Source organism: Mustela putorius, unplaced genomic scaffold, assembly GCF_011764305.1.
Source record: "Mustela putorius furo isolate JIRA1106 unplaced genomic scaffold, ASM1176430v1.1 tig00003836_pilon_pilon_pilon, whole genome shotgun sequence".
Classification (NCBI taxonomy): Eukaryota; Metazoa; Chordata; class Mammalia; order Carnivora; family Mustelidae; genus Mustela; species Mustela putorius.
This window is the reverse complement of record NW_025421989.1, coordinates 19,266,153-19,289,367: the sequence shown is the minus strand read 5'-3', so window position 1 is coordinate 19,289,367 and position 23,215 is coordinate 19,266,153. Positions and strand designations below refer to the sequence as shown.

Below are 23,215 nucleotides of genomic sequence, written 5' to 3'. Positions count from 1 at the left end.
TGTATCCAGCTAGTTCAAGGGCATCTAATAAAATCATTATTCAGACCAAAATTCTGCCAGTAAAAAAAATATTAGTACTTGTGGTAATATTAAAATGGCTTAAAAATCAGTCACACATTTGGTTAAGAGACCATCCTGAAGACTTGTTTTTACTTCATTTTCCTTTAATATGCATATTAGCAAGACAAGCAGATTGTTAAACAATTTGTTTTTCTATCCGTTAGCTATGCACTAACATGACAGAGAACTATTAATACACAAGTCTTGATACCAGGCAAATAATTCCTCTTCCTGTTTTTCCAATTCCTCATCTGGCGAGAGATCATCAATTCTCACAATGTTAAAAGATGGGGTAGAGAAGATAATCGTCTGTCGCTGCTTTGTACTTCGCTTGTCTGTTTGTGGTTCCTAGGTAGAATTATAAATAAAAGAGGAAAAAAATTTATATTTGGTTTTTACTACTTTCTGTTTTTATATTGACTGTTTACATTCAGCCTTCTCTCAAAACATTTATTGCAGATTTTTAAAAAATTACAAAGCAATACATTTATATGTGTTAGTTATAAATATCCTACCATGTAGAAATATACTGGGGCAGACTTTACACATGTAGTTCTTAATAAGCTTTGATAGAAATGACTTTGATTTTGAGAAAAGCACCATATGAGATGTGCTGAATGAACAGTGTCAACATACAGGGACTATTTTTTGCTGTTGTTTGTTACCTCATATTGATGTGGACCCAAAACAGCTGGTATCTATCAGGTTAGCCATATTGTTGAAGAATTTTTAAACTATGTGTTACCAAGAGGAACCCAAGTATATACTAAAGGTGTTTCGGCCTTAAACTTGTAGATTAGGGAAACTCTATTTATACATGTAGAATTACTTACAGTTTGAATAATGGATTCAGTACAAGTTCGACTTACCGTCGCCTTGGAAGCGTTTTTCTCTTTAGCCATCTTAAAAGCTTTTTTCATTTTTTCAACTTTCATTTGAGCTTGCTTGGATCGACGACCCAGATGTTTAATTTGATTCTGCTGTTGGTAGGGCCGATATAAAGGTTTGATAGCTGAAAAGGATGAAGGGCATCTAGAAAGATTTGAATAATAGAAAAAATGTACAAAATAACATTCAAATGTAATGCAAGTTGCAAATTTTATTAAAGCATCTTCTAGCAACTAGATCAGAGGCCTCAGCATCTGGAGCAATATTGCATGCAAGGTTTTAGACCAGAGTTATCATTTCTGCTTAAATTATATGGCATAGTTCTTTATTTGCACCCTGTGTAGGTGTATAAAACATGGTATCAGTTTAAAGTCAGTTTTCCTGGAAAATACCATATAGTAGTCATTTAATTATACACACACACACACACACACACACACACCATATACTAACACAAAAAAGTGTTAAATTTCATAATGGCTGAAAAAAACAAGCTGTTCTTACCAGTGTTGGGATCAGATACAGGTGATGCCACGCCCATAGTCCCCTAGGCCTCACTACTGTAAAGCACAGAGGGCCACTTCCAACTGCTGGCATCAGCCTCACTCAGCCTGACAGCATTCTTATGAAAACAAGAGCCCATGTGCAGGGAAAGTGCCTGAGAATTAATACTTCCCCTCCTAAACAGTCCTTAGCCAATGCCTGATGTACATCGGCATATAAATATCCCAACTCCCTTGCCCCTGCAAGATAACTTGAGTTGCACGTTCTGCAAGGGCTTGGACATTCCCAGGAGGGACTGAGCACCATTTATCCACAGAGGTAACTTGTTTGCTACCACATGCTGTTTGGGCTGCCTACCCCTCCTTGTTTTCCTTTCATCAGTGGTTTTGGGAATCACCTCTCAAATAGACTCATATCCAAATATTTGATCTCCTGGGAGATCCCAAACTAACACTGCGTTCAAAGAAACTCGTAAGGAAGTACTTTCCCCTCTTTAATTGATTTAGGATTTGGCGACTTCATTTGGCTCTTCAAGTGACTCATTCTTAGATAATCACTAGCAATAGTCCAAATAGCAGGGGACCTAGGGTTATATATGGTGGCAGGGAAAATTACATCATTTATTTGACCTTGATGGTAATAGGGTTAATTTCTGAATTCAGTGCTTATACAGATGAGTTAGAGAAAATCTATTTCATGATGACAGACCACACCTTATACCAGGCCATCTGTCTGGCAAATGTATAGCCTCGATCATAAAATATATGGGCTAAATTATCTTATTGGGTCAGTACCACTCATCTCTAGCCATGGAAAAAACCCAGTGTGTTTGCCTGACAGTGGGTCACCAGCGTCTTCATGTACTAAAGGAGTATTTTTTCATTTCAAATATGACTCTGTGGAAAGAGACTACCAATAGATCCTCTTCAATCTGATTATGTCTTCCTTTTTTCTGAAGAAAGAAAGCTTCATTTGTAAATAAGATGGGCTAGGTAGGACTCGTAATGGAAAGAAAAAAGGACTATAATTAGGGCAATCATATTCTGTCCGTACTGTTTCAGATCATAATACCATCTACTTTGCTACAACATGAGTTTCTATAATGTGAATTGCCTCACATGCTATTGCTAAAGAAGGGAATAATGTCACTATAATTTATATGCAATTTGTCCTCAGCAAGGGGAGCCAGAATCACAGGAGTAGAATTATAACCTTCAGCAGAAAAGGAAAAGGTCCTCAGCTCTGTGCAGCACAGGCAATGGGAGCCCTTTTGGCTGTATTTATGAAAACAAGAATTAGCACCTGCACCTCGGGCTCTCTCCGCAGAGGGACGCCGCACCCCCAGCCCACCCTTACTCCCCTCTGCCATACTCCCCACCCTGGTGGTGGGGGGGTTGGTTATTGGCCGGCTGCACTGCCTCTCATGTCTACTTAAAAGCCAACCACACTAGCCCAGGGCTCCACTTCCATCTGCATTATCTCTGTGCCCACTATCTGCTCTAATTAAAGAGTTGCCAGCATTTCCACCCTCTTGATGTACATTTTTTATATTTGCTGTGGTGTCCTCCAGCCATCCTGAGCTGCCTGTCTGGTGGCGTGAGTTATCTCCCCAGGTTCCAACTGTCCTTTTCGTTAGCGCTCTGTTTACAAACATGCCTACATTTTGAGCAAACTGTCCCAACCCTATTTTTCCCATATGCCCTATTATCATCTTTCTCGAACTATTTGGCAGAATGTGAAGGCTTTCAGAAATGCCCCTAGTATTGTGACCCCATTAAAATATCGCTTTTACCTAACTTCAGAAACAATCTGTAGCTGGTGCTGACGCATCTCTTCTGTTCCTGGTCTCTGTAGTAGATACTTCATTTCTTTTTGTAGACGGCTTGAGATGATCCCAGACTCTGCATAATCAACTATGTCGTATATTATCATGGTCCTGGGGATGTTTTTGAGGTTTAATTTTCGCCAGTAGTTACTTCTGCCACCGGAAGATGCAGGAGTCTCATCTAGGAGACTGGAATACTGTATGGAAAAAATAAGTAAGAATGATCCGTTGTGGGAACCCAGAATGTTTTTAGACACATTTCCCAAGGTCCAAATGCCCACTGTTACATCATCCAAAAAACAATCCTTGATCCCATCTCTGAACTTGATCAGCAACTTTCTTCTATGGTTCACTCCTGACTACTTGATGTTTTAGTTATCTGTGTACTTAGCTCCCCCACCAGAAGGCACGACCCTTGTCACACAGTATCACGCACATAGTACCACACTCACTAAACCTGTATTTAATGATAAACATTATATTTTTAATGTAATGAATAAGCATTTTAATGCCAAATACATGATCTGCATACCTGGTAGTGCTTGTTTGTAACATGCTTGGGTTGAGAAGACATTTGCACAAAACTTTTTAGAAATCATGAGTTTACCTCTGGTACTAAGTGGTGAATTTCACTACTTTCATTTGGAGGATTTGTAGAAATCCCACTTCCATTTATTTTTTTAAGTTAAAACACCAAATTGGGAATGCTAAAATGCAAGTATATATGATCGATGCAACCTTTTATAATGTTCATTTAAGAGACAGGAATAGGGCCAGAGGATCTACAATGCTGGGAAACAGGATACCAGCTAGACATTTAGGGTAGCTCTCTCTCTCTCTCACATGCATATACAAGCAGTCTTTCTTTTGGATCATTTAGGCATGCACAAATTTTTAAAAATATTTTATTTATTTATTTGACAGACAGAGATCACAAGTAGGCAGAGAGGCAGGCAGAGAGAGAGAAGGGGAAGCAGGCTTTCTGCTGAGCAGAGAGCCGGATGTGATGTGTGATACGGGGGCTTGATCCCACATGACCTGAGCAGAAGGTAGAGGCTTAACCCACTGAGCCACCCAGGTGCCCCAGGCATGCACAAATTTTAATTACTACCATTTGATTGAATAAGCCCAGTCCTCTAAGAACATCTCAAATTTCAGTTTCCCCAGTATAACTTAACTGCATAAAGTACAAACATGGCTGATTGCTCTCCCATCCATAGGTCTCTACAGAAATAACAGATATGCGTGGTGATTAGTGACAAATCATGTCGCTTCTTCCCAAGGGGCAACAATCGGTTACTGAGGATTTGTTATTTAGTTCACACACAATCAGCAAAGTATGTAGTTGTGTCACCTCCTTGTCTCCCAGTGATAAACCCATGTACCATTTTACAAAAAAAATATATATATATAATCAAGAGAACAGGCCAAAAGAGAAACAAAAAGTGCTACTGCTGGAAATGAAATTCAAATAAAATGTAAATGGAGTTCTAGAAGAAATAGGTGACCCAGGGGATACTGACATTGTCTTCATTCAAGAGACTGCGGGTGGGCAGCGAGGGGAATGTGCTGAAGGCGAATTTAGCAGCATAAATGAGGAAAGCAGTTGTGACAGAAAGGATGAAGCTGTTCCAGAGGAAGTGACGCTGACGAAAAAGCCTCTTCACATTAAAGGAACTTTGAGAGATTTCACAACATTTAAAGCGCAAAGGATAAAATGTTGGTAGGTAATCCGAACTTAGAAAGGAGTGTGACAATTCACCAAGGCATACTTACTACGTATTGTAAGTCATATGAGAAGAACAAGAAGGAAAGCACTGTTTTAACTACTTCTCAGACACTGTTTTTAAAGCTTTATTTAAAGCTTTATTGAGATTCACAGCCTATAGATTCACCCATATAAAGCATACAACTCAATGGTGTTTATTATATTTACAGTTGGTTAAGTTTTTACAAAGAAATAAACACTTTTAATCCTTAGTGTTTCCAATGTTTTAAATTATAGCATAATAAATGATTTGTTTTTCATTTTCCTACATATTTATAACAGACAGTAGGAGAGTTTTTAAAGTTCCGACAAGATTTTTTTTGAAAGGCATGGAACAATCATAATTTTTCACATTGATTATTAAATTTGCTATGCATGGTTTCAGCTTACATTGTCATTTTTAAAAACGATTTTATTTAAAAAAAAAAATCTCTACACCCAGTGTGGGGCTTGAACCCACAACTCTGAGATCATGAGTTGCATGTTCTGGCTGAGAAATCCAGGCATCATGGCACAGTCAATTTTTATGGCCCTGCACTACTGTGCAAAGTGAAGACTGCCTGTATATTTTACTTGCAGGGAGTGGAGTAGTAAAATGAGTAAACATTTCAGAACCATTGATAACCTGCTATGTACTTAGCTATGTGACCTTGGGCAAGATTTAAAAAATCTTATTAAACTCCATTTTTCTAATCCGTTAAAGAGGGTCACATAATGTACAAACTTGAAGATTAAAGGAGATAATATGCATGAAAAGAGCCAACAAGGGGCTCCTGGATGGCTCAGTCAGTTAAGCAGTTAAGCATCTGCCTTGGAATCAGGTCAGGATCCCAGGGTTCTGGGGTTGAGCCCCATGTCAGGCTCCCTGCTCAGCAGGGAGTCTGCTTCTCCCTCTGCCCCTCCACCTGCTTGTGCTCTGTTTCTCCATCTTTCTCTTTCTCTCAAATAAATAAATAAATAAAATCTCTAAAAAAACAGGGCCCAAAACAGAGCTGTGTCCATAAGGGACTCAAAAAATGTCAACAATCATCATGTTTCTGTCTCCCAACGTGTCTATCTGGGGATTTCTTCCTATGACACCAGTCCTTGGCATAGTCACACTCTGCAAGTATGTGACCCATGTCCTTAGCAAAGACAGCTGGCATCCCCCAGCACTACTTATTTCCTGGTTCAGTTCCCTCATTTTCCAGATTAAGACCCTAAAGGAAATAAAACACAATTGGGTGTCTCCAAGGCACTGCATTAATTCAATGTGTCACAGTGAAGCAACTGAATAAACAGTTAAAACCACATATTACCATTATTATGGGCCAGAATTTTGGGATCCCTTGTGTCTTTAGAACTTGTAAAATGGCGGTAATAATAGTCCCTACCTCTTAGCGTTGTTTTAAGAATAAAAGGAATCGGTCCTACTGAGCATTTACTGTTATTATTAATCACGTATGTAGTTTAAAGTTTCCTGACTTAGTACTGCTGTCCAACTCATTATGTAAACCAGGAACCCAGGAGCCATGCCGGACACCTCTCCTTAATTTGCCTCCCTGTCTGTCACTAAGGCCCTCTGCTTTTACTGTCTACTTATCTCTTGCCTCTCCAGCCTCACAGCCCTCAGTCAAGATACCACCAACTCTCCTGAAATACAGCAGGGACATCCAAGCTAGGAGAAGGCTCTTGCTGTCCTCCAATCCATTCCCTACACCACAGCCAGACGGATCTCTTCACTCATTAGATTAGATCATCTCAATTCTTAACCCATTAAGAAGCACCAGCTTCTACTTGCGTATAGGATCAAGAAAAAGAAAAACACCTTGTTTTGGTCAAAAGGCCTGCCTGATGCTCTCTTATCAGCCCTCCAGGCTTCCTAAATACCAAACCCTCTGTTCCCTCTTCTCCACCCCCACAGATCTGCTTTTGGGCCCTGCAGTTCCTCCTGCCACAGAGCCTCGGCTTGGGGCGCAACACCTGCTCAGCCCCGGACTGATGGGTGACACATTGTTGATTGCCTGCCCGTCAACCATTTCCCACTTCTCCCTTGCCTCCAGAGCCCAGATTTTTTTTTTTTTTTAAGTATGGAACAGCAGTATGTTCCAGGAAGGAGGGCCCCAGCACGTGAACCATGATGGTTCTAAGTCACTCATGGAAAATGATCCCATTTTCCTTTACTAATGATTATGTTAGGGGGGAGTATGTGATCTAGTTCTGACCAATGGGACCTGAGGGGAAATCTGTTGGGGGCTTCTGGCAAAGATTTTTCTTTTTTCTTTTTTTAAGGTAGGCTCCACACCCAGTGTGGATCCTAACACAGGGCTTGAACTCAGGATCCTGAGATCAAGACCTGAGCTGAGATCAAGAGTTGGATGCTTAACCAACTGAGCCACCCAAGCACCCCCAAAGATTTTTCTTCTTGTGATAAGAAGGAAAATGATGCTTCAGAGTCCCCTTGTTCCTGCCTTTGAAGGAAGCTGAGAAGGTGATAGTCACCTTGTTACCATGTGAAGGAAGCCAAGAACACTGTAGAGAAGCTGACCCAGAACCGTGATGTCCTCGAGCTGCTGCATTAGCTAGCCCAGGAACCCCCTATCTGTGGACTTCTGACATGGAACTATAAATGTCCTTTGTTGTTTAAGCCTCTTGTGGTTGAGAATATTCTGTCACTTGTAGCACAAAACACCCAAATAATAATCCAAATATTAATAGAAGCTTTCCTTGCTAGGTCAAATCTCCATCAGGCACTCTCTTAGGAACACATACTTGATATCACATAATATAAAATTCACCATTTTAATCATTTTTAAAAGTAGCACTACGATCTAATTCTAAAATCTCTCCATCACCCCCCAAAAAAGGGCCACATTCATTAGCTATCACTCCCCAGGTGTAAAAAGCCAAATATTACATGATTCCATTAATACAGACTATCCAGAATAGGTAAATTCAGGGAGACAGAAAGCAGATTAGTAGTCGATAGGGGCTGGAGTGCTAGAGGAAAGGGGAATGACAGCTTAATAGATGTGAGGCTTCCTTTCGGGGTGACAAAAACGTTCTGGAACTAGATAGTGGTAGTGTTTGCACAACATTGCGAATGTACTTAATGTCACTGAATTGTACCCTTTAAAATGGTAAGTTTTATATTGTGCATATTTTTCTACTGGGAAAAAAATAAATGGACCATTCTTTTTGGAGGACAAGGTCAGAAGGCTTTTTTAAAGATTATTTTTTAAAAAGATTTATTTGAGAGAGATAGAGAAAGTGAGCATGAGTGGTGTGGGGCAGAGGGAGAGGGAGAAGCCAAACATGGGGCTCGATTCCAGAACCCTGAGATTGTGACCTGAGCTGAAGGCAACTGCTTAACCGACTGAGCCACCCAGATGCCCCCAGAAGGGTTTTTTTTTTAATTGTTTCTAATATCTAAATCTCGGTCCCTTACTTGCATGTAATCTTTCAGGGTGACAATATCTATTTCATCAGTTATTTTGAATTTCTGGAAACGATGTTCATCTTCCATAATTTGACAGTAAAACTTCTTTTTCCCCATCATTTTGCAAGCATCAGCCACTCCCTATAAAGAGAATAGAAAATACACCTTTAAACACTAGTATAATAGCAACAATTATCAGTGCACATTTTACACATTTCTTCTGACAAATACATAAAATATTGTTCCTTTTTTCTAGCAGCTTGCTATTCAATAAAAACACTGTATTTACAAAGAAAAGATTGTATAGGAGTTTTTAAGCCATTAAAAATGTTTCCATAACCATATCTACATAGTTTTAAAATGTAGCTGGAGGAGTAGTTGAGTCCACAACCGTCAGAGAAACACGGTGTTTTAAAAAATCTGTTTTTTCCCTATTAAAAAACATTATTTTCCCGTAACAAAACAAATCTGTAGCATTATTCGTGCTGTCAAGGCAGAGAAAACTTCCTTGGTTATTAAATAGGTTGCCCTAGGAACTGCAGTGAAAGGTGTTACTAAGGCCAGCTCTCTTGAGTGTTAGTTAATACCTCACCCCCAAATGGAAACTGTACATTTCAAATTGCTTAGACCTCCCTCTCTGGCAGACTTCATTCTCTGTGGCCAGAGTAGCAAATCATTTTTTTTTTCCTCTCTGAGATGTTGGCATTTTGTACCCAAGGACAGCATCTGAGAGGACAGAGGTAGAAGAACGCTAGAAAATGCAGAAGCCCAGATCTCCTCTGGTCTTGTTTGTACCATACTCTTCCACATACGCCCATCCTTTGCTAAGAGCTATACATAGACTGTGTGACTTAAGTACTCCCCACCCTTGTTCCCACCCCCCATAAGTATGTGCTGACTCTTCTAACACATATTTATATTATATATCTGTGCTTCTGGCCACAAAGCATATGCTTATGAGAAGGGAGACTGGTGTAGATGAAAATTCAAATATCTTTGGATTCCAGATCAGTTTCTCTTTCCTTTGTATCTCAGAATGTGTATTTGTGAAAGCATGGGAACTCCGGGTTATAATGCTGATATGAGGCCGCTTCAGACGAGATCGAAATTTGGAATGTGTTCTTTTTACTTAACACACAATACAACCATGAGCCTGAATGTATTTTCCATTTCAATCTTCACTTTTGTTATTGAGAATATTCCTTTTTTATTTTTCTAGTTCCAAAGCTCTGAACACAGACCCACATGGAAAATGAAAGAATATTCAAGGGTTGTAGTTTTATTCCTAATGCACTAAATTGAAGGGACAGAAACAGTTTACGTGGTGACCCTTCCTTTAGGCAAATCGTCTTTGTTTTCCATTTCATTAGTTTCTTTACATACTACGCATCTAAACAAAAGGCAATATTGGCACGTGTCACCATCATGCTTTGTGCAATTAATTTCCTGTGGGCTCTCGTTAGCCATCCTTACAGTAACACTAAAGGTAAAAGCAAATAAACTGTAGAGTGAACACATCTGAAAGCTGTATAATTTCTGCTTTGAGAAGTTCTTTAGCTATAACTGTATTTTACTTCAGCTCAGGTTACTCAGGAGGGGCATTTCTTGTCAAGCCCTCCCCACTCTGCTCCACTCAGCCTCCACCCACAACTCTCCAAGCCCCCGTTTCCTTATTTGTACAGTGCCTCAGCTGTGTGGCTCAGCTGTGTCAGGCCCATCCCAGGATCCAGCCAAAACAACCCTATCCCTGGCAGCACAGGGCAGGCTCGCTGCCCACTTGTGACAGGGGCTTGAAAAAAGTTCGCTGTCCAATGGCCAGGATGTTCTTTCTCCGGCATCTGCCGGGTATGGCCAGCTCCAGGAAAGTGCTTCTGGGTCAGAAGGGCCGGGAAAGGAGAGCCCAGGCCCAGGTGAAAGGGAAGGGCAGAAACTAGGCAAGGGGCCCAGGACAGCAGCCAATCAGAGTAGGATTCGAGAAGCGGATTCCATTCTTAGTGGGTGACTCCAAATGTCAAAGGGGGGCATCTCTAAACTTGACACCTCCCCTGATACCAGGCATCAGTGTGGCCCAGAAGCCCCCATAGGCCTGCAGCTCCGCGCTGGCCCAGATCCATACCTGTGCTTGGAAGTTAACTCTAGTATCTCAAGTCACTTCCTCAGCCAGCTGGAAATTCTCACTCACGGAGGTGGCGATAACTGGTACCCTGCACGGGCACAGAGTGTCCCGGTTTGGAACAGTTTAATTATATACAGGCTCCAAATTAATGAAACTACCACAACGGCTAGGGCTGTTTCAACCTCCACAGGTGCACAGGGCAACAGACAGAGAAGTAGTCAAGCCTCTCCGAGGTCCGGCTTCCTTGCAGGCAAGATGGGAACAACACGCACCTCACCAGAGTGATCAGGGGGTGCGTAGAAGACCACTTGCTTAGCAGGCTTCCTGGCTCGAGCGTGGTTAAGAGCACAGGCTCTGGAGTAAGGATCACTGGGTCTTGTTATAGGTTCCTTCCCTTTCTAGCTGTGAGACCTCAGGCAAGTTACTTAGTCTTTTTTAAAACGGAAGATAACCACAGAATCTACATTCTAGAGTTTAGGAGAATTAAATGATAATCCACACAAGATGTTTAGCACAGTACTTGATAGTGCTTAATAAGGGCAGCTATTAATAATAATGCTTTTTTCCTTTTTACATAAATGCCCACTCCTCAAAAAGAAGCTGGGTCTTCAATTGGACTTTCATGTTTCAGAACTGTCCATTACCCAGAGGTATTCCAGGCCGCGGTGTCTGTGCATTCGGAGGGCGGGGGGAGCCTTTAGGACAGTGCTTGTCAAACTATATTGTGCCTAGGATTGTCTGGGGGTCTTGTTAAAATGCAAGTGCTAATTCAGTGGGTCTGGGGTGGGGCCTGATAGTCCGCATTTCTAGTAAGTTCCGGGTGATGCCAGTGCTGTGGGTCTATAGACCACACTCTGAATAGCAAGGCTTTAGAATATTCTAAATATAGTTGGAGGATGAATTATAGTGACAATCCTCTGTAAATAAGCATTGCTCTGAAAATAGATCATCGAAGTAGGTAACTGAAATGAGATCTCTCTTTTGTACACATGGCTATCCAACTGTTGTAGCACCATTTGAACTGACTTGGCACATCTGATGAGAATCAATTGATATCTATGAGTGGGTGTATTTCTGAATTCCCTATTCTATCTCATTGATTTACATTAAGCCATCACAACACTGTCAGGATCACCGCAGCTTTTTAAGTCTTGAAGTCAGATAATGGAAATCTTTGTTCTTCTTCTCTAAAGTGGCTAAAGCCATTCTATGTTCTTTCACCTGTTTTTACTCTGTGTGTGTGTGTGTGTGTGTGTGTGTGTGTGTGTAAGTACATGAGAAATACTATCGGGAAATAATAAGGAAATGAAACTAGAAATGGAAGTAAGACCCAGGGAAAAGACAGAACAACAGCAAAACTGTGAAACTCTCCTTCTTCATAAGTGAACTTAAATTACTCCCCTTCTTTGTAACTGAACTGAAACCGACTTATTTATTTCATACTAAGAAATAAGTTGGGGCTCCTGGTTGACTCAGTTGGTAGAGTGTGAGACTCTTGATTTTGGGGTTGTGGGTTCACATCCAGGATGGGTGTAGAGATTACTTAAAAAAATAAAATCTTAAAAAAAAAAAACAAGATAAGTGAACTTAGGAAAGTTGGATCAGTTTGCTCAACACACAATTTCTACATTCAAAGGGCCAGTGTAAACTTATAGTGAGAAAAATTCTACTTCTGCAGGTTTTCTATCAACCATGAATCCAAGTGTTACCAGAGTTTGTTATGAAGCTGAAAAAGGAATCCTAATCTGTTCTTTCATGTTCTGATCACTTAAATCCTCTTAGAATCTTTAGTGAAAAATCCAAACTAGTGTTATCACATTTTTAAAATAAGAACAAAAGTTTTTAAAAAATATATTTGTGTGAGCATTTTTATGGGCAAAAAAAAAAAAAAAAAAAAAAAAAAACCCTGAAGGATGCACAGTAAACAATTAATGGTGATCACTCCAGGCGAGTGAAAGTCCCAGCACAGAGAAAAAGGGCATGAAGCATAGTTTCCTTTTTAAAAAATCTCTGTGCTATTTCCTTTTTCCCCAACAGTTACTTTGTAATTTAAATAAAAATAAAAGTTATTATACAGCATTTTAACAAGTTTTAATGTACACACAATCCTTTCTAGTCACGGCCTCTAAGTTTCTCATTTGCTCCGGCCTGCGGACCACCAGGAGCAGACCCGGGAGAATTTCTGTTCCTGGAAAAGTCTAATTATGCAACCTCAGAGAAGCAATAGTTGATGATATTTTATAGGGACGACAAGCTTATTCTGTACTTAAGTGTGGCATGAATTTGTTCCTTAAGGGTAGGATAAATATCAACTTTTGTATGTGAAGTCATTTTATATAAATGAACAAATACTAATGTTTCTGGAACACCATATTACATCTGCAAACACATAGTCCATTTGATATATTCTGAAACTGAATGAAATGTTCTCTGATGTTGCCTGAGAACAGAGAAAAGCAGTCTCTTTTTCTTTTCTAATATTTTTCAGAGTATAAATGCAGTACATCCTGGATCTGAGCAGAAACTCCCCGGCTGTGTTTGACCACACAGCCGGGGAGTTTCTGCTCAGATTCTATCCTAAACATGTGCCATTATTGATGATTTCAGATGGGCCATACTTTTCTATCTCCAGAAGGCTACAGGAAAATAACCTTTGATGTAGGATTTATAAAAGGCTAAATATGAGAATGTGCACATGTTTTTCTTAATCATGGTCATGTTTAAGGGCCACAGGAGCAAAACCTTCACTGTAGTAGCACTGCAGATCCTTGTTATTAAAAGTGGGGTCCATGGACCAGCAGTAGCGGCAGCACCTGGGAACTGGTTAGAAAGACAGAATCTCATCCCCCTTCCCAGATCTAATGAATCGGAAGCTACATTTTAACAAAATTCTCAGGTGATTCCTCTGCTGTAGACACAATTATGGTAAATATTCATGAGACTTAAAAGCATGAGAACTCATATAAAGAAGGATAAATATTTTGAAGGTTCATTTTCAATAAATAGTCCAGGACACTTTTTTCTAAATATGCTACCAGAATGAAAGAAACCATGATAAAATGTTATTAAAATAAAATTGCATTAAATATTCTGCATAACGTAAAAGCCCTGACAAATGGGCCACTTTAGTCCCTTATTAACAAACCAAAATTTTATTTTTTTCTTTTCTTTTAATTTAAATTCACTTAGCCAACATACAGAACATTGTTGGTTGCAGATGTAGAGGTCAGTAATTCAACAGCTGCATGTAATACCCAGTACTCATCACATCACATGCCCTCCTAATGCCCATCGCCCCCCCACCTCCCCTCTCTCAACCCTCAGTTCCTTTTGCACAGTTAAGAGTCTCTTGGGAACAAACCCAACTTTAATACAAAGAAAAGTGATGAGTATTTTTAAGGGCCTCTAAAAGTCATTCATTCCAGATATTTTTTTAGCTAATAAACAGAGACACCCTGAAACATGATGATTATAAAAATAATACCTGGCTGCTGGGCTGTTTAATGGTGAAATCACTTAGTCTGTACACTTTGAATGCAATTCAGATACTGCACAGATGTTAAGAAGTGAAAGTAACATAAAACGGGGGCACCTGAGTGACTCAGTGGGTTAAGCATCAGCCTTTGGCTCAGGTCACGATCCCAGGGTCCTGGGATTGAGTATTGCACTGAGGAATCCCTGCTCGGTGGGAAATCTGCTTCTCCCTCTCCTTCCCACTCATGCTCTCTGTCGCTATCTCTGTCTCTCTCAAATAAAAAATAAAAATCTTAAAAAAATAAAAGAACATAAAATATACATCATGAAACATTACCTCATTTGATGGTTTAAATAAATTTTTTCCGCTGAAGTACTTGTAACCATGGCCTTCATTATGAAGAAAAATTTTAAATACGATGACAGGTGGAAACGTTTCACCACTAAACCTGAAATAAAGACCAAAAATTAGTGACTGGGCATCAGACTTGGGACTCAGTTACTTCTCTTCCTATACTTAAGATAATTCTCATGGTTTCCTGCATGCAGGGTAAAGGCTATGCCAGAGCATGGAAAGAATGAGCAACGGCATGGATTCCCGAGATGAAAGAGTCGTACTGGAGTGTGTGCGCTCACCAGTGTTCTCATTCACGTGTCAGACTGGACTCATCATGGGAGAGTAGCCACATCTCAAGGCACCTTCTGGCCCAAGAGTCACGCCTGTTTTCCTCACATAACAAACGTGAATAAGAACGACACATTTACTCTGTGATTATACCCTGAAAACTTATGAGGACTTGAGAAAATAAGTTTCTCAGCTTTCCTCATTTTAACAAGGGATTCTGGGAATAAATGAGCATAGAAATATTACCTGAATCTAACTTTATACTTCATGCTGGGATCTTTCAGAAGCTCAGCCTCTAAGGGGCTCACTTTCTTCAGGATTTGATGTGTCACACAATATTCCTGAAATAGATGATGATGCTATAAATGGACAATGGTACCCTGCCCAGATCTAATTTACTGAGAATAACAGAAGTGGCATGGTAAAGTGAACAGGACACCAGATTTGGAGTCCTAAAGACGTGGGTTCTAGTCCTGACTCCTCCATTTATTAACTGTGCAACCCTGAGTCAGTTACTTCATCCTTTTAGCCCCCAAGGTGGAGTACGTGTCCCTCCTTGACATCCCAGGCACTGTTCGTTCCCTATGACAACACTTTTCACCATGTATTGTAATTAACTATGAACTAATCTGTGTCTTCTACTAAACTGTAAGCTGTGTGAAGGTACTGATCGTGTTTTTCTTCTTCTCCATGTATTTCCTAGTATTTAGTACAGTCCCTGGAACATAGCAGGTGCTGAGCAAGTATGTGATGTTGAATGAATGGTCCTTGTAAAATGAGGAAGATGATAGTAATGTTACTAGCTTTTAAGCTCCTTTTATATACCACATACTCTGTTACATGCCTTATAGACATGACCTCATTTAATCCTTACAACTCAGCAATATTATTCAATAATTCTCATTCCCTTCTTTCCAATGAGCAGGCTGAGACCTTGGGAGTGTCTGTTAACTTATTCAAAGGCATACAGGTAGTAAATGGACAAGCTAGGAGGCAAACATAGATCTATTTGTCTAAAGTCCCCACGCCACCTCCCGACATGACCCTGCCAACCTTTCCGCCTATGACAATCACATAAAAATGCACACCAAAGGGATTTTAAAACGACAAAGCATTATTAATATCAGGTAGAAACTTGAAGTTTTAGGATAACAGATTTTAAAAAAAAGAATTAATTTCCTTTTTTCTGCTACTGTAGGCATCTACAGTTACAACAAAACCAGTATAATGATAACAAAATTTAAGTTCCATATGTGAAGACGACCATTGGTTATGGACCTGAAATGTCACCTGTTTACCTGAGTGTGTTTTCTCTGAGGTATTCTGCTTTTCCTGGCATCAGAAAAGGGTCTGTGGGTCAGATGGTGAAGAAATGTACAAACTTCTCAGACTTCATGATTTTTTTCAGAGCTACTAAGAATCCCTTAATGTGGCTATTATTAATTATAAACTATTATAATTGTGTGATTTTTTAAAAAAGATTTTATTTATTTATTTGACAGACAGATCACAAGTAGGCAAAGAGGCAGGCAGAGAGAGAGAGAGAGAGAAGCAGGCTCCCCACTGAGCAGAGAGCTGTATGTGGGGCTCGATCCCAGGACCCTGGGATCATGACCAGAGCTGAAGGCAGAGGCCTTAACCCACTGAGCCACCCAGGCGCCCCTCATGTGTGATTTTTATCAGAATACTTGGTATTATGTGATGGAAACTTTACATACTCTGCAAGCATTGCCAGAGTTGTTTTTTGGTCGGGGGGGAAGGAGGTAGATACGCAGCTTAGGGTTGTTGTTGTTGTTTATTTTTTTAATAAGACCATATTATTCATACTGTTCTGTACTTGCCTTTTTCATTAATGAGCTATCTTAGCTATCTTTGTATTGCAGAATCACATACAAGGCTGCAAGGTTTAACACCATGAAAGCACCAATAGCATCCCATTGGTGGACGTTACATGGCTTATTTCTTTCCTGTTACAAACAATACTTCAATGAAATTGTACATATCTTGTATAATGGATTCCTAGAAGTGAAATTGGTGGGTGGAAGAAGGTAAGGGCACTTTTATTTCAGAAATTATTCTTATTGGATGATTGATGTTCCACATCTTCAAATAAGAAATTGAATTTTTTAAAAACATGATTTTGGTTTCAGAAAAAGAAATAACAGTCACCCACGTTATTTACAAATAAATCCAGAAATAGTCATTTAGGACTAACCAAAGAAGTAATCCCAGAACCTCATGCACTACTTTAAATTCAAATAGAAGAGATAAAAAAGGTTATGTAGGGGTGCCTGGGTGCCTCAGTGGGTTAAAGCCTCTGCCTTCGGCTCAGGTCATGATCTCAGGGTCCTGGGATTGAGCCCCAGAGCCCCACATCGGGCTCTCTGCTCAGCGGGGAGCCTGCTTCCTCCTCTCTCTCTGCCTACTTGCGATCTCTGTCTGTCAAATAAATAAATAAATACAATCTTAAAAAAAGAGGTTATCTATTCTATCTTTACTTAACAGACCTCTTAGCTTATAAGTAATTAGATCTGTCAGAGAAAACAAAAAGCAAAATACATACCACTGCACAAAGTGCGTGCTTTAAGAGTCGAAATATCGTTTTGTCTATATAAGATAACCAAGCTCTCTGTATCCTTTGAGCTGAAATATCTTTCACAGCTCTGAGAAGAAAAGCAAGAGATTAAGATTAGTGAAGTAGTTTTCATTTTCCTAAAATCTTGGGGAACTCTGCATTTCTGCTTCTTCCACCTGCACCCTCCTGTCCACTACCCTAAGACTGACCTAATGAGGAACACTGGGATGTGGGCATTGGAACTGGTCATTTGCAGAATCCAGTAAAATGAGGATATAAGATATTTGAGAAGATTTCCCTTGGGGTTAAAAAAAAAAAAAAAGTCCTGGCTAAAACTTTATCAGCAAAAGGCATATATAACTAAAAACGTAAGAAGAGACAAATTTGCTTTCTAAAAACATCCATGACCTAAAATGATTCCATTATAGTTAGTTCTTAAGAACACTGTCCAACTAGTCCAAGTGCTATGAAAATAGAATGTAGAATACTCAAAGTTACAGTAGGTCCAATTCTTTTCTGGGAACAGACAACCAGGCCCTAAAAAAAGAAACTCCTTTCTCTGATCTTTGCTTGAAACAGGCTCATCCCAGTCAGGTCAGAGAATGATCTCACTTTGGATCACATCTCAGCACTAGGAGATCATAGGGATCACCCTCTCCAAAACCACCCAGACTCGTTCTTACCCCTCACAGGGCTCCATGTGAAGAGAGGCAGATACCCCTGAATAATGTCACCATTGGTTGGCAAAATGCAAACTACAAGATGTAGAGTAGAAAAGGCCTGATGTATGGAAACAAAGCTTTAAATCCTGGCTGATGCCATTTATTAGCTGTTTAACCTCATGCAAATCACTTACCTTCTCCCAGTTGCTGCTTCCTCACTTATAAAATATAATAATAAGACTGCCTCACGGAGTTGTCAGAATCAAAGAAATGTGTGTTAACACGCTTTGCAAATTATGAAGTACTATAATTATAATAATTACTATTCAATTCAAAAGTAATTTTAAAACATACCAAAAAATCTCTAATTTACAAAACAAGAAGTGTTTGATGTTAGCTGGGTAAATACGGTATGGAAACTGACCAGTTGTGGCAAACGATAAAGGGTGAAAGATGGCTACTTACTCTTGTATTGCTCTTCTCCTTCCAATATCGAACAAATGCATTCTGTAGTCTTTTCCTGAGCGAGGTTTATCTGATTTTTGAGCTGATGCCTTTGAAGATCGCTTCATTTTCCTTGCGATGAAAGGCTCTGAAAGTACATAGGTTTAGCATTTGAGGTCATAATCTATATTGCTGCACTGTTTAGACAAGACTCAAGTGCCATATGATTTTTTTTCAAGTGTCATATGATTATTGAGCTAATTCCAGAACCCTTTACAAAGGAAGGTATCATGGATCTCTTAATGTTGCTTACAGCTTACATGCCTTAGGTGCTAAAAATATTCTGAGGGACATGGAAAAGAAAAGTGCATCTATCCATAGCCTTCTAACTGGTCCCCCAGTCTCCAGTCTCTGTATCCTTCTGGTCCTCCTCCACACCACAGCTCGAGTTAATTCTATAGCACAATAATCCAGCTATCTGACCGCTCAGCATAAAATCTTTCAGGGACACTTCATTTCCTCCACGCTGAAGTCCAGACTCCTTAGAATGGTATTCCAGACTTTTTTTTCCCCAATCTACAGTCCACTCTCTCTTTCAAATATCAAAATACCACCGTTCACCAGTATTCCTTTCTAGACTCCGTGAGAACAAGAACTTCTCACCAAAATCAGCCAATGTTTTTCAACTCTGTGCCATTGATCATGCCATTTCCCCTTCCTGGAGTGACTTCCCTACTGCCAGCAAACATCAATTCATCTTTCAAGACCCCAGCTAATTGATGCCTCTTCTCTGAAGTTTTCCACCCTCTCTTTTTCATACAACTCCTCACCCTGTCTCCAAGGTCCAATAATAATGGTTTTTCTTTCACAGTACTTCTCATATTATGTCATGATGTATTTTCTTGGCTGTCACCCCACCAAGCTCATTGAGGGCCAGAGATATCTTGCTAACTATGAAATCCTCCATCACTAGCAAGAGTGGAGAATTTTTATATGCTTGTCTAAGAACTTTCTGTCCTGGTTTTATCATGGAATAGTTGTGAGACTTCGGGCAAGTTATTTAACCTCTTGGTACCCCAGTTCTCTCTGTGGTAAAGGGAGAGGGTGTATACTAAATGAACTCATTCCACCTTTGGTTTTCTATCCTTTGATGCATTACTCCGATTTGGATATGGCTCAAAATTCTTAGTCACTGCTTAGTTTCATCTACTAAAGCAGGGGCTCTTCCTTTTCCTCTGGTGCCGTGGATCCCTATGGACAGATTCCCAAGAATTACGTTTTTAAAATGCATAACATAAAACACATAGGGTCACAAAGGACTCTATATTGAAATCTCTGTCAAAATATTTTCAAAAACAAAACTACAGGAATCTGTCCTCTTTAGGCATTATATAAAATGAGTGCTCTAATAACTACTGTACTTTTGAACTGGTAATGAGCAGAAATGCTATGTCAGGAAGTGTGCCATGACTGTGACACTATATGAAAATATTTGTGCTTTCTACTGGTGACAAAGTCCCAGGTATTGCTGAGACTACTGTGCTTTGTTGCTTACACTCTAAGTGAAAGAAATATTAAAATTCAGTTAGAGATGAGTGAAAATAAAGTAATTTTTTCCCCATCTAAGTTCATATAACCCTTGAATTAGGAACTCCTGCTCTGGGGCGCCTGGGTGGCTCAGTCAGGTTGAGCATCCAACTCTTGCTTCCAGCTCAGGTCATGATCTCTCGGGTCGTGGGATCAACCGGGAGTCTGCTTGAAAATTCTCTCCTTCTGCCCCCAGCCCTGCTCTCTCTCTCTCTCTTTCAAATAAGTAAATCTTAAAAAAAAAAAGATGTAAGAGCTCCTGCCCTAATTTATTACTATACTTCACACTTTTACATACGTGTGACATTCCATTACAAAGGCAGAGCCTTCAGAGTCTTCTCAATATTTGTCCTTGGGGATAGGGATGGGGGTGGCTTGGAACATACAGTTCTCTTGAGAAACAGAAAAGCAGCCCTTAGCATCTGGGAGTTGGCCTGGGGCTCTCAACCAACCAAAGTCCAAATCTTTTTTTTTTTTTTTTTTTTTTTTAAGTAGGCTGCATGCCCAGCATGGAGCCCAACAGGGGTCTTGAACTCAAGACCCTAAGATCAAAACCTGAGCTGAGATTAAGAGCCTGGTGCTTAACTCACTGTGCTACCCCAGGGGACCCAGCCCAAATCTTACAATAAATCTATCTCCCTCCCTCGCTGAGATGCCCCGCTGTGCCACGTTGTGTGTTTTCCTTGCAGCAATGAGGGATAATAAACCCAACTTGTTCACCTACAGATGTGTTCCTAGTGGTCTTTGGCTGAAGGGCAGTGACGCGCCCTCACACAAGCCTCCCTAATCTTTTGGATGCCCGCCTGAATGAATTTACACTTTCTATGAGGTCAAGACGTGTGATACAGATCGAAATATGAATCCCCCCCCCCACTATGAGACAGTATAACAATTATTTAGGCGACATCACAGGCTTTAAAGGCAGACTACCTAGGTTTGGATTCTGGGTTCCCACTTTTTCCATGTGGCCTCGTACAAATTACTTCTCCGTGCCTCAGTTTCCTCATCTATTAGATTGGGAATAATAATCGTACTCCCCTACCTGGGTTGTTGGAAAGATTAGATGAATATGAGTAAGCAGTTTAGATCAGAGCTGAGCACATAGTAAACGCTGTGTTAGTGTTTTGGTATTCTTGTTAATTAGATCACTATTCTCGTTACTACCTTTTCTAGTAGTATTAAGGGACATTTGACTCCCAGAGAGGGGTATATGCTTAAGTATTTTAAAGGGGAAAAAAAAGTCAGGGCCTTTCGAGACTAAAGGATATGGCAAACTAAATTTAAAACCTTAGGAACTTCCAGCCCACGGAAAAAATAAATCTGAAAACCTTTTGTGAGATAATTCCAGGCCCCAGGGGTCAGCAGCTTCCGGCTATGAGACTTTCAAAGATGCCGGAGACCAGCCGAGCGCCCCCGCTCGGTGGCCTCGGCGCTCAGGATTCCCAGCCCACGCCGCTGGGCGCCCAATCGCCGCAGCGAAGGCCGATTCCCAGCGCGGCGAGAAACCCGGCACCTCCCTCTTCGCGCCCCCGCGTACCGCCTACACTGAGCTGGCGCTTTCCTGCCGCCTAGCAACGGCCGGCGCAGGGGCGGAGCCTCCGGGGGGCGGGGCTTACGTTCGCTCCCGCCTGAGGAGCGACGCGTTTGCAGCTCGGCGACGCCGCTCCCACACCCGGCTTCGGAACTAATCCTTTGCGGGATCGAATTGGCTGTTCGGCAGTCATACGCACCGCGGCCCGCTAGCGGTCAGACGAATCAGGGCCCTACCCGGCCGCCGTAGCCACCTCTCTGTAGTGGGCGGGGCCGAGGCCGGGGTCACCCCGCCGGAGCCACCTCTGCCAGCAACATGTTCAAGGTGAGAGCGTGGAGCTGGGTCACAGCTGTCACCGCCCTCTCCTGGCCTCACGGAGCCCAGCTCGCGCTCTCGTGGGCTTTTCCGGGGGCCAGGCCCGGTTCGCCCCGAGGCTTTTCCCGCCTCCGGGCCGGGTGCGTCCGGACCCCGCGGTTCATTCACTGAGCCGCTAGGAGCGGGAGGTTGCCGGGCGGAGGCGTGAGATCCCAGGGTGGGTAGGCGGGTCCTGTGGGTCTTGCTCTCGTGAATGAAACACTTTGAAAAGTTAAAGTACCCCGCAAAGTGCTCACCCACCCCACCCCCGATCGTTACCTATTGGGTTCGTGGGTAAGGAGAGGCCAGCTCAGGGCACTGCAGGGTTCGGCTTCGGTTGCCTGGCAGGGTCAGGTTTCAGAACCTGGTGTGTGAATGGGGGGAGGGTCACCTTTGGAGAAGCTGAAGCTGGTATGGGAATGGTTGGAAGGATGGGCAGCTGGAACTTAGTTCCCCTTCCAAGTGAACATTATTTAATATGGACAAGTCGACCCCCTTTACATTTGACAAAGTTATGTCTTTTGAAAGAAATCGCTTTTCAGAGTGAAGGCTTTGTTTAGAAAATCTGATTTTGACCTGAGGCCATTATTCTACTACTTAAAAAAAAAAAAAAGTAAATGCTGTTTTTTATCATGAGAAATCACAAGCTACCAGAAATTAGTCTACAAAATTGAGTCTTAAAGAAACATAGCCCATAAAATAGTGCTAATGAAATCTCAAATTTGTACAACTTGTTTGAAAGTTTTATTGTGCTTCTGCAGTGTGCTTTGGGCACATTAGGATAGGCTATAAAATCAGAACGTGGATTCGGCCTTACAGTCCTGGCATTGCCACTTTCTAGCTGGGTGACCTTGGGCATGTTACTTAACCATTTTGTGCCTATTTTCCTGTCGGTGAAATTGGGGGACTAACATATACTTAATAGGGTTGTTATAAAGACTAAATAAGTAAGTGTAAAGCACTTGGAAGAGCCCTTGGCATATAGGAGTGTCATCTAAGTATTTGCTTTTATTTTGTTTCCAGGCTGCTCACAGTTTAGTTACCAGGATAGATCCATTAGCAACTTGGGTTCACTGGATAAATTTGTGTTGAACAGCTATTATGTGCTAGGAGCTCAGCTCAGTTTTAGGGTTGCAACACCAAAGGATATGCTATGATCAGTTTATATGGGTGTCAGTGATGCACTGTGGTAGTAGAAAGGAGAGCAGGGTCTCCTCTGCCTCAGGGATTCCCCTCTACACTGGGGGCTCTTGACCTGTGGTCTTCAGCCCCTCAGAGGGTCTGTATATAAAATCCAGGGGAGTCCCTAAACCCTGATGGGGGAAAAATCTTTATTTTCACCAATCTGCAACTGAAATTTAACATTTCCTTTAGTTATGAGTGT

At 41.1% G+C, this 23,215-nt stretch overlaps 2 protein-coding genes across 5 annotated transcripts in view; one reads left to right on the top strand and one right to left on the bottom strand.

Annotated features, from left to right (window-relative positions):
- Positions 1 to 146: 146 nt before the first annotated feature.
- On the bottom strand, positions 147 to 22,203 carry CUNHXorf58 (chromosome unknown CXorf58 homolog). Of its 3 annotated transcripts, none has more exons than XM_013064907.2 (9): positions 22,111 to 22,203; positions 18,381 to 18,507; positions 17,242 to 17,341; positions 14,925 to 15,037; positions 14,391 to 14,502; positions 8,473 to 8,604; positions 3,245 to 3,474; positions 930 to 1,092; positions 147 to 408 (listed from the first exon to the last, which is right to left on the bottom strand). In XM_013064907.2, exons 2-9 carry the CDS (start codon positions 18,485 to 18,487, stop codon positions 232 to 234), a joined length of 1,134 nt encoding a protein of 377 aa, XP_012920361.1. In that variant the 5' UTR covers positions 18,488 to 18,507; positions 22,111 to 22,203; the 3' UTR covers positions 147 to 231. The 3 variants fall into 3 exon arrangements, with proteins under 3 accessions (XP_012920361.1, XP_012920360.1, XP_044945345.1); XM_013064906.2 differs by lacking the exon at positions 22,111 to 22,203 and adding an exon at positions 21,275 to 21,507; XM_045089410.1 differs by lacking the exon at positions 22,111 to 22,203 and adding an exon at positions 21,275 to 21,507 and having other exon boundaries at positions 14,925 to 15,019.
- The window catches only part of APOO (apolipoprotein O), a 61,047-nt gene continuing 59,388 nt past the window's right edge, over positions 21,557 to 23,215 (top strand). The window contains exon 1 of one of the 2 annotated variants that reach the window (XM_004769164.3): positions 21,557 to 21,801. Coding sequence is in view for 1 of the 2 variants with exons in the window: in XM_004769167.3 (XP_004769224.1) it covers positions 21,793 to 21,801 (9 nt within the window). In the remaining variant the exon portion in view is untranslated. The remainder of the gene's footprint in view (positions 21,802 to 23,215) is intronic. The other variant, XM_004769167.3, reaches the window with a different exon arrangement.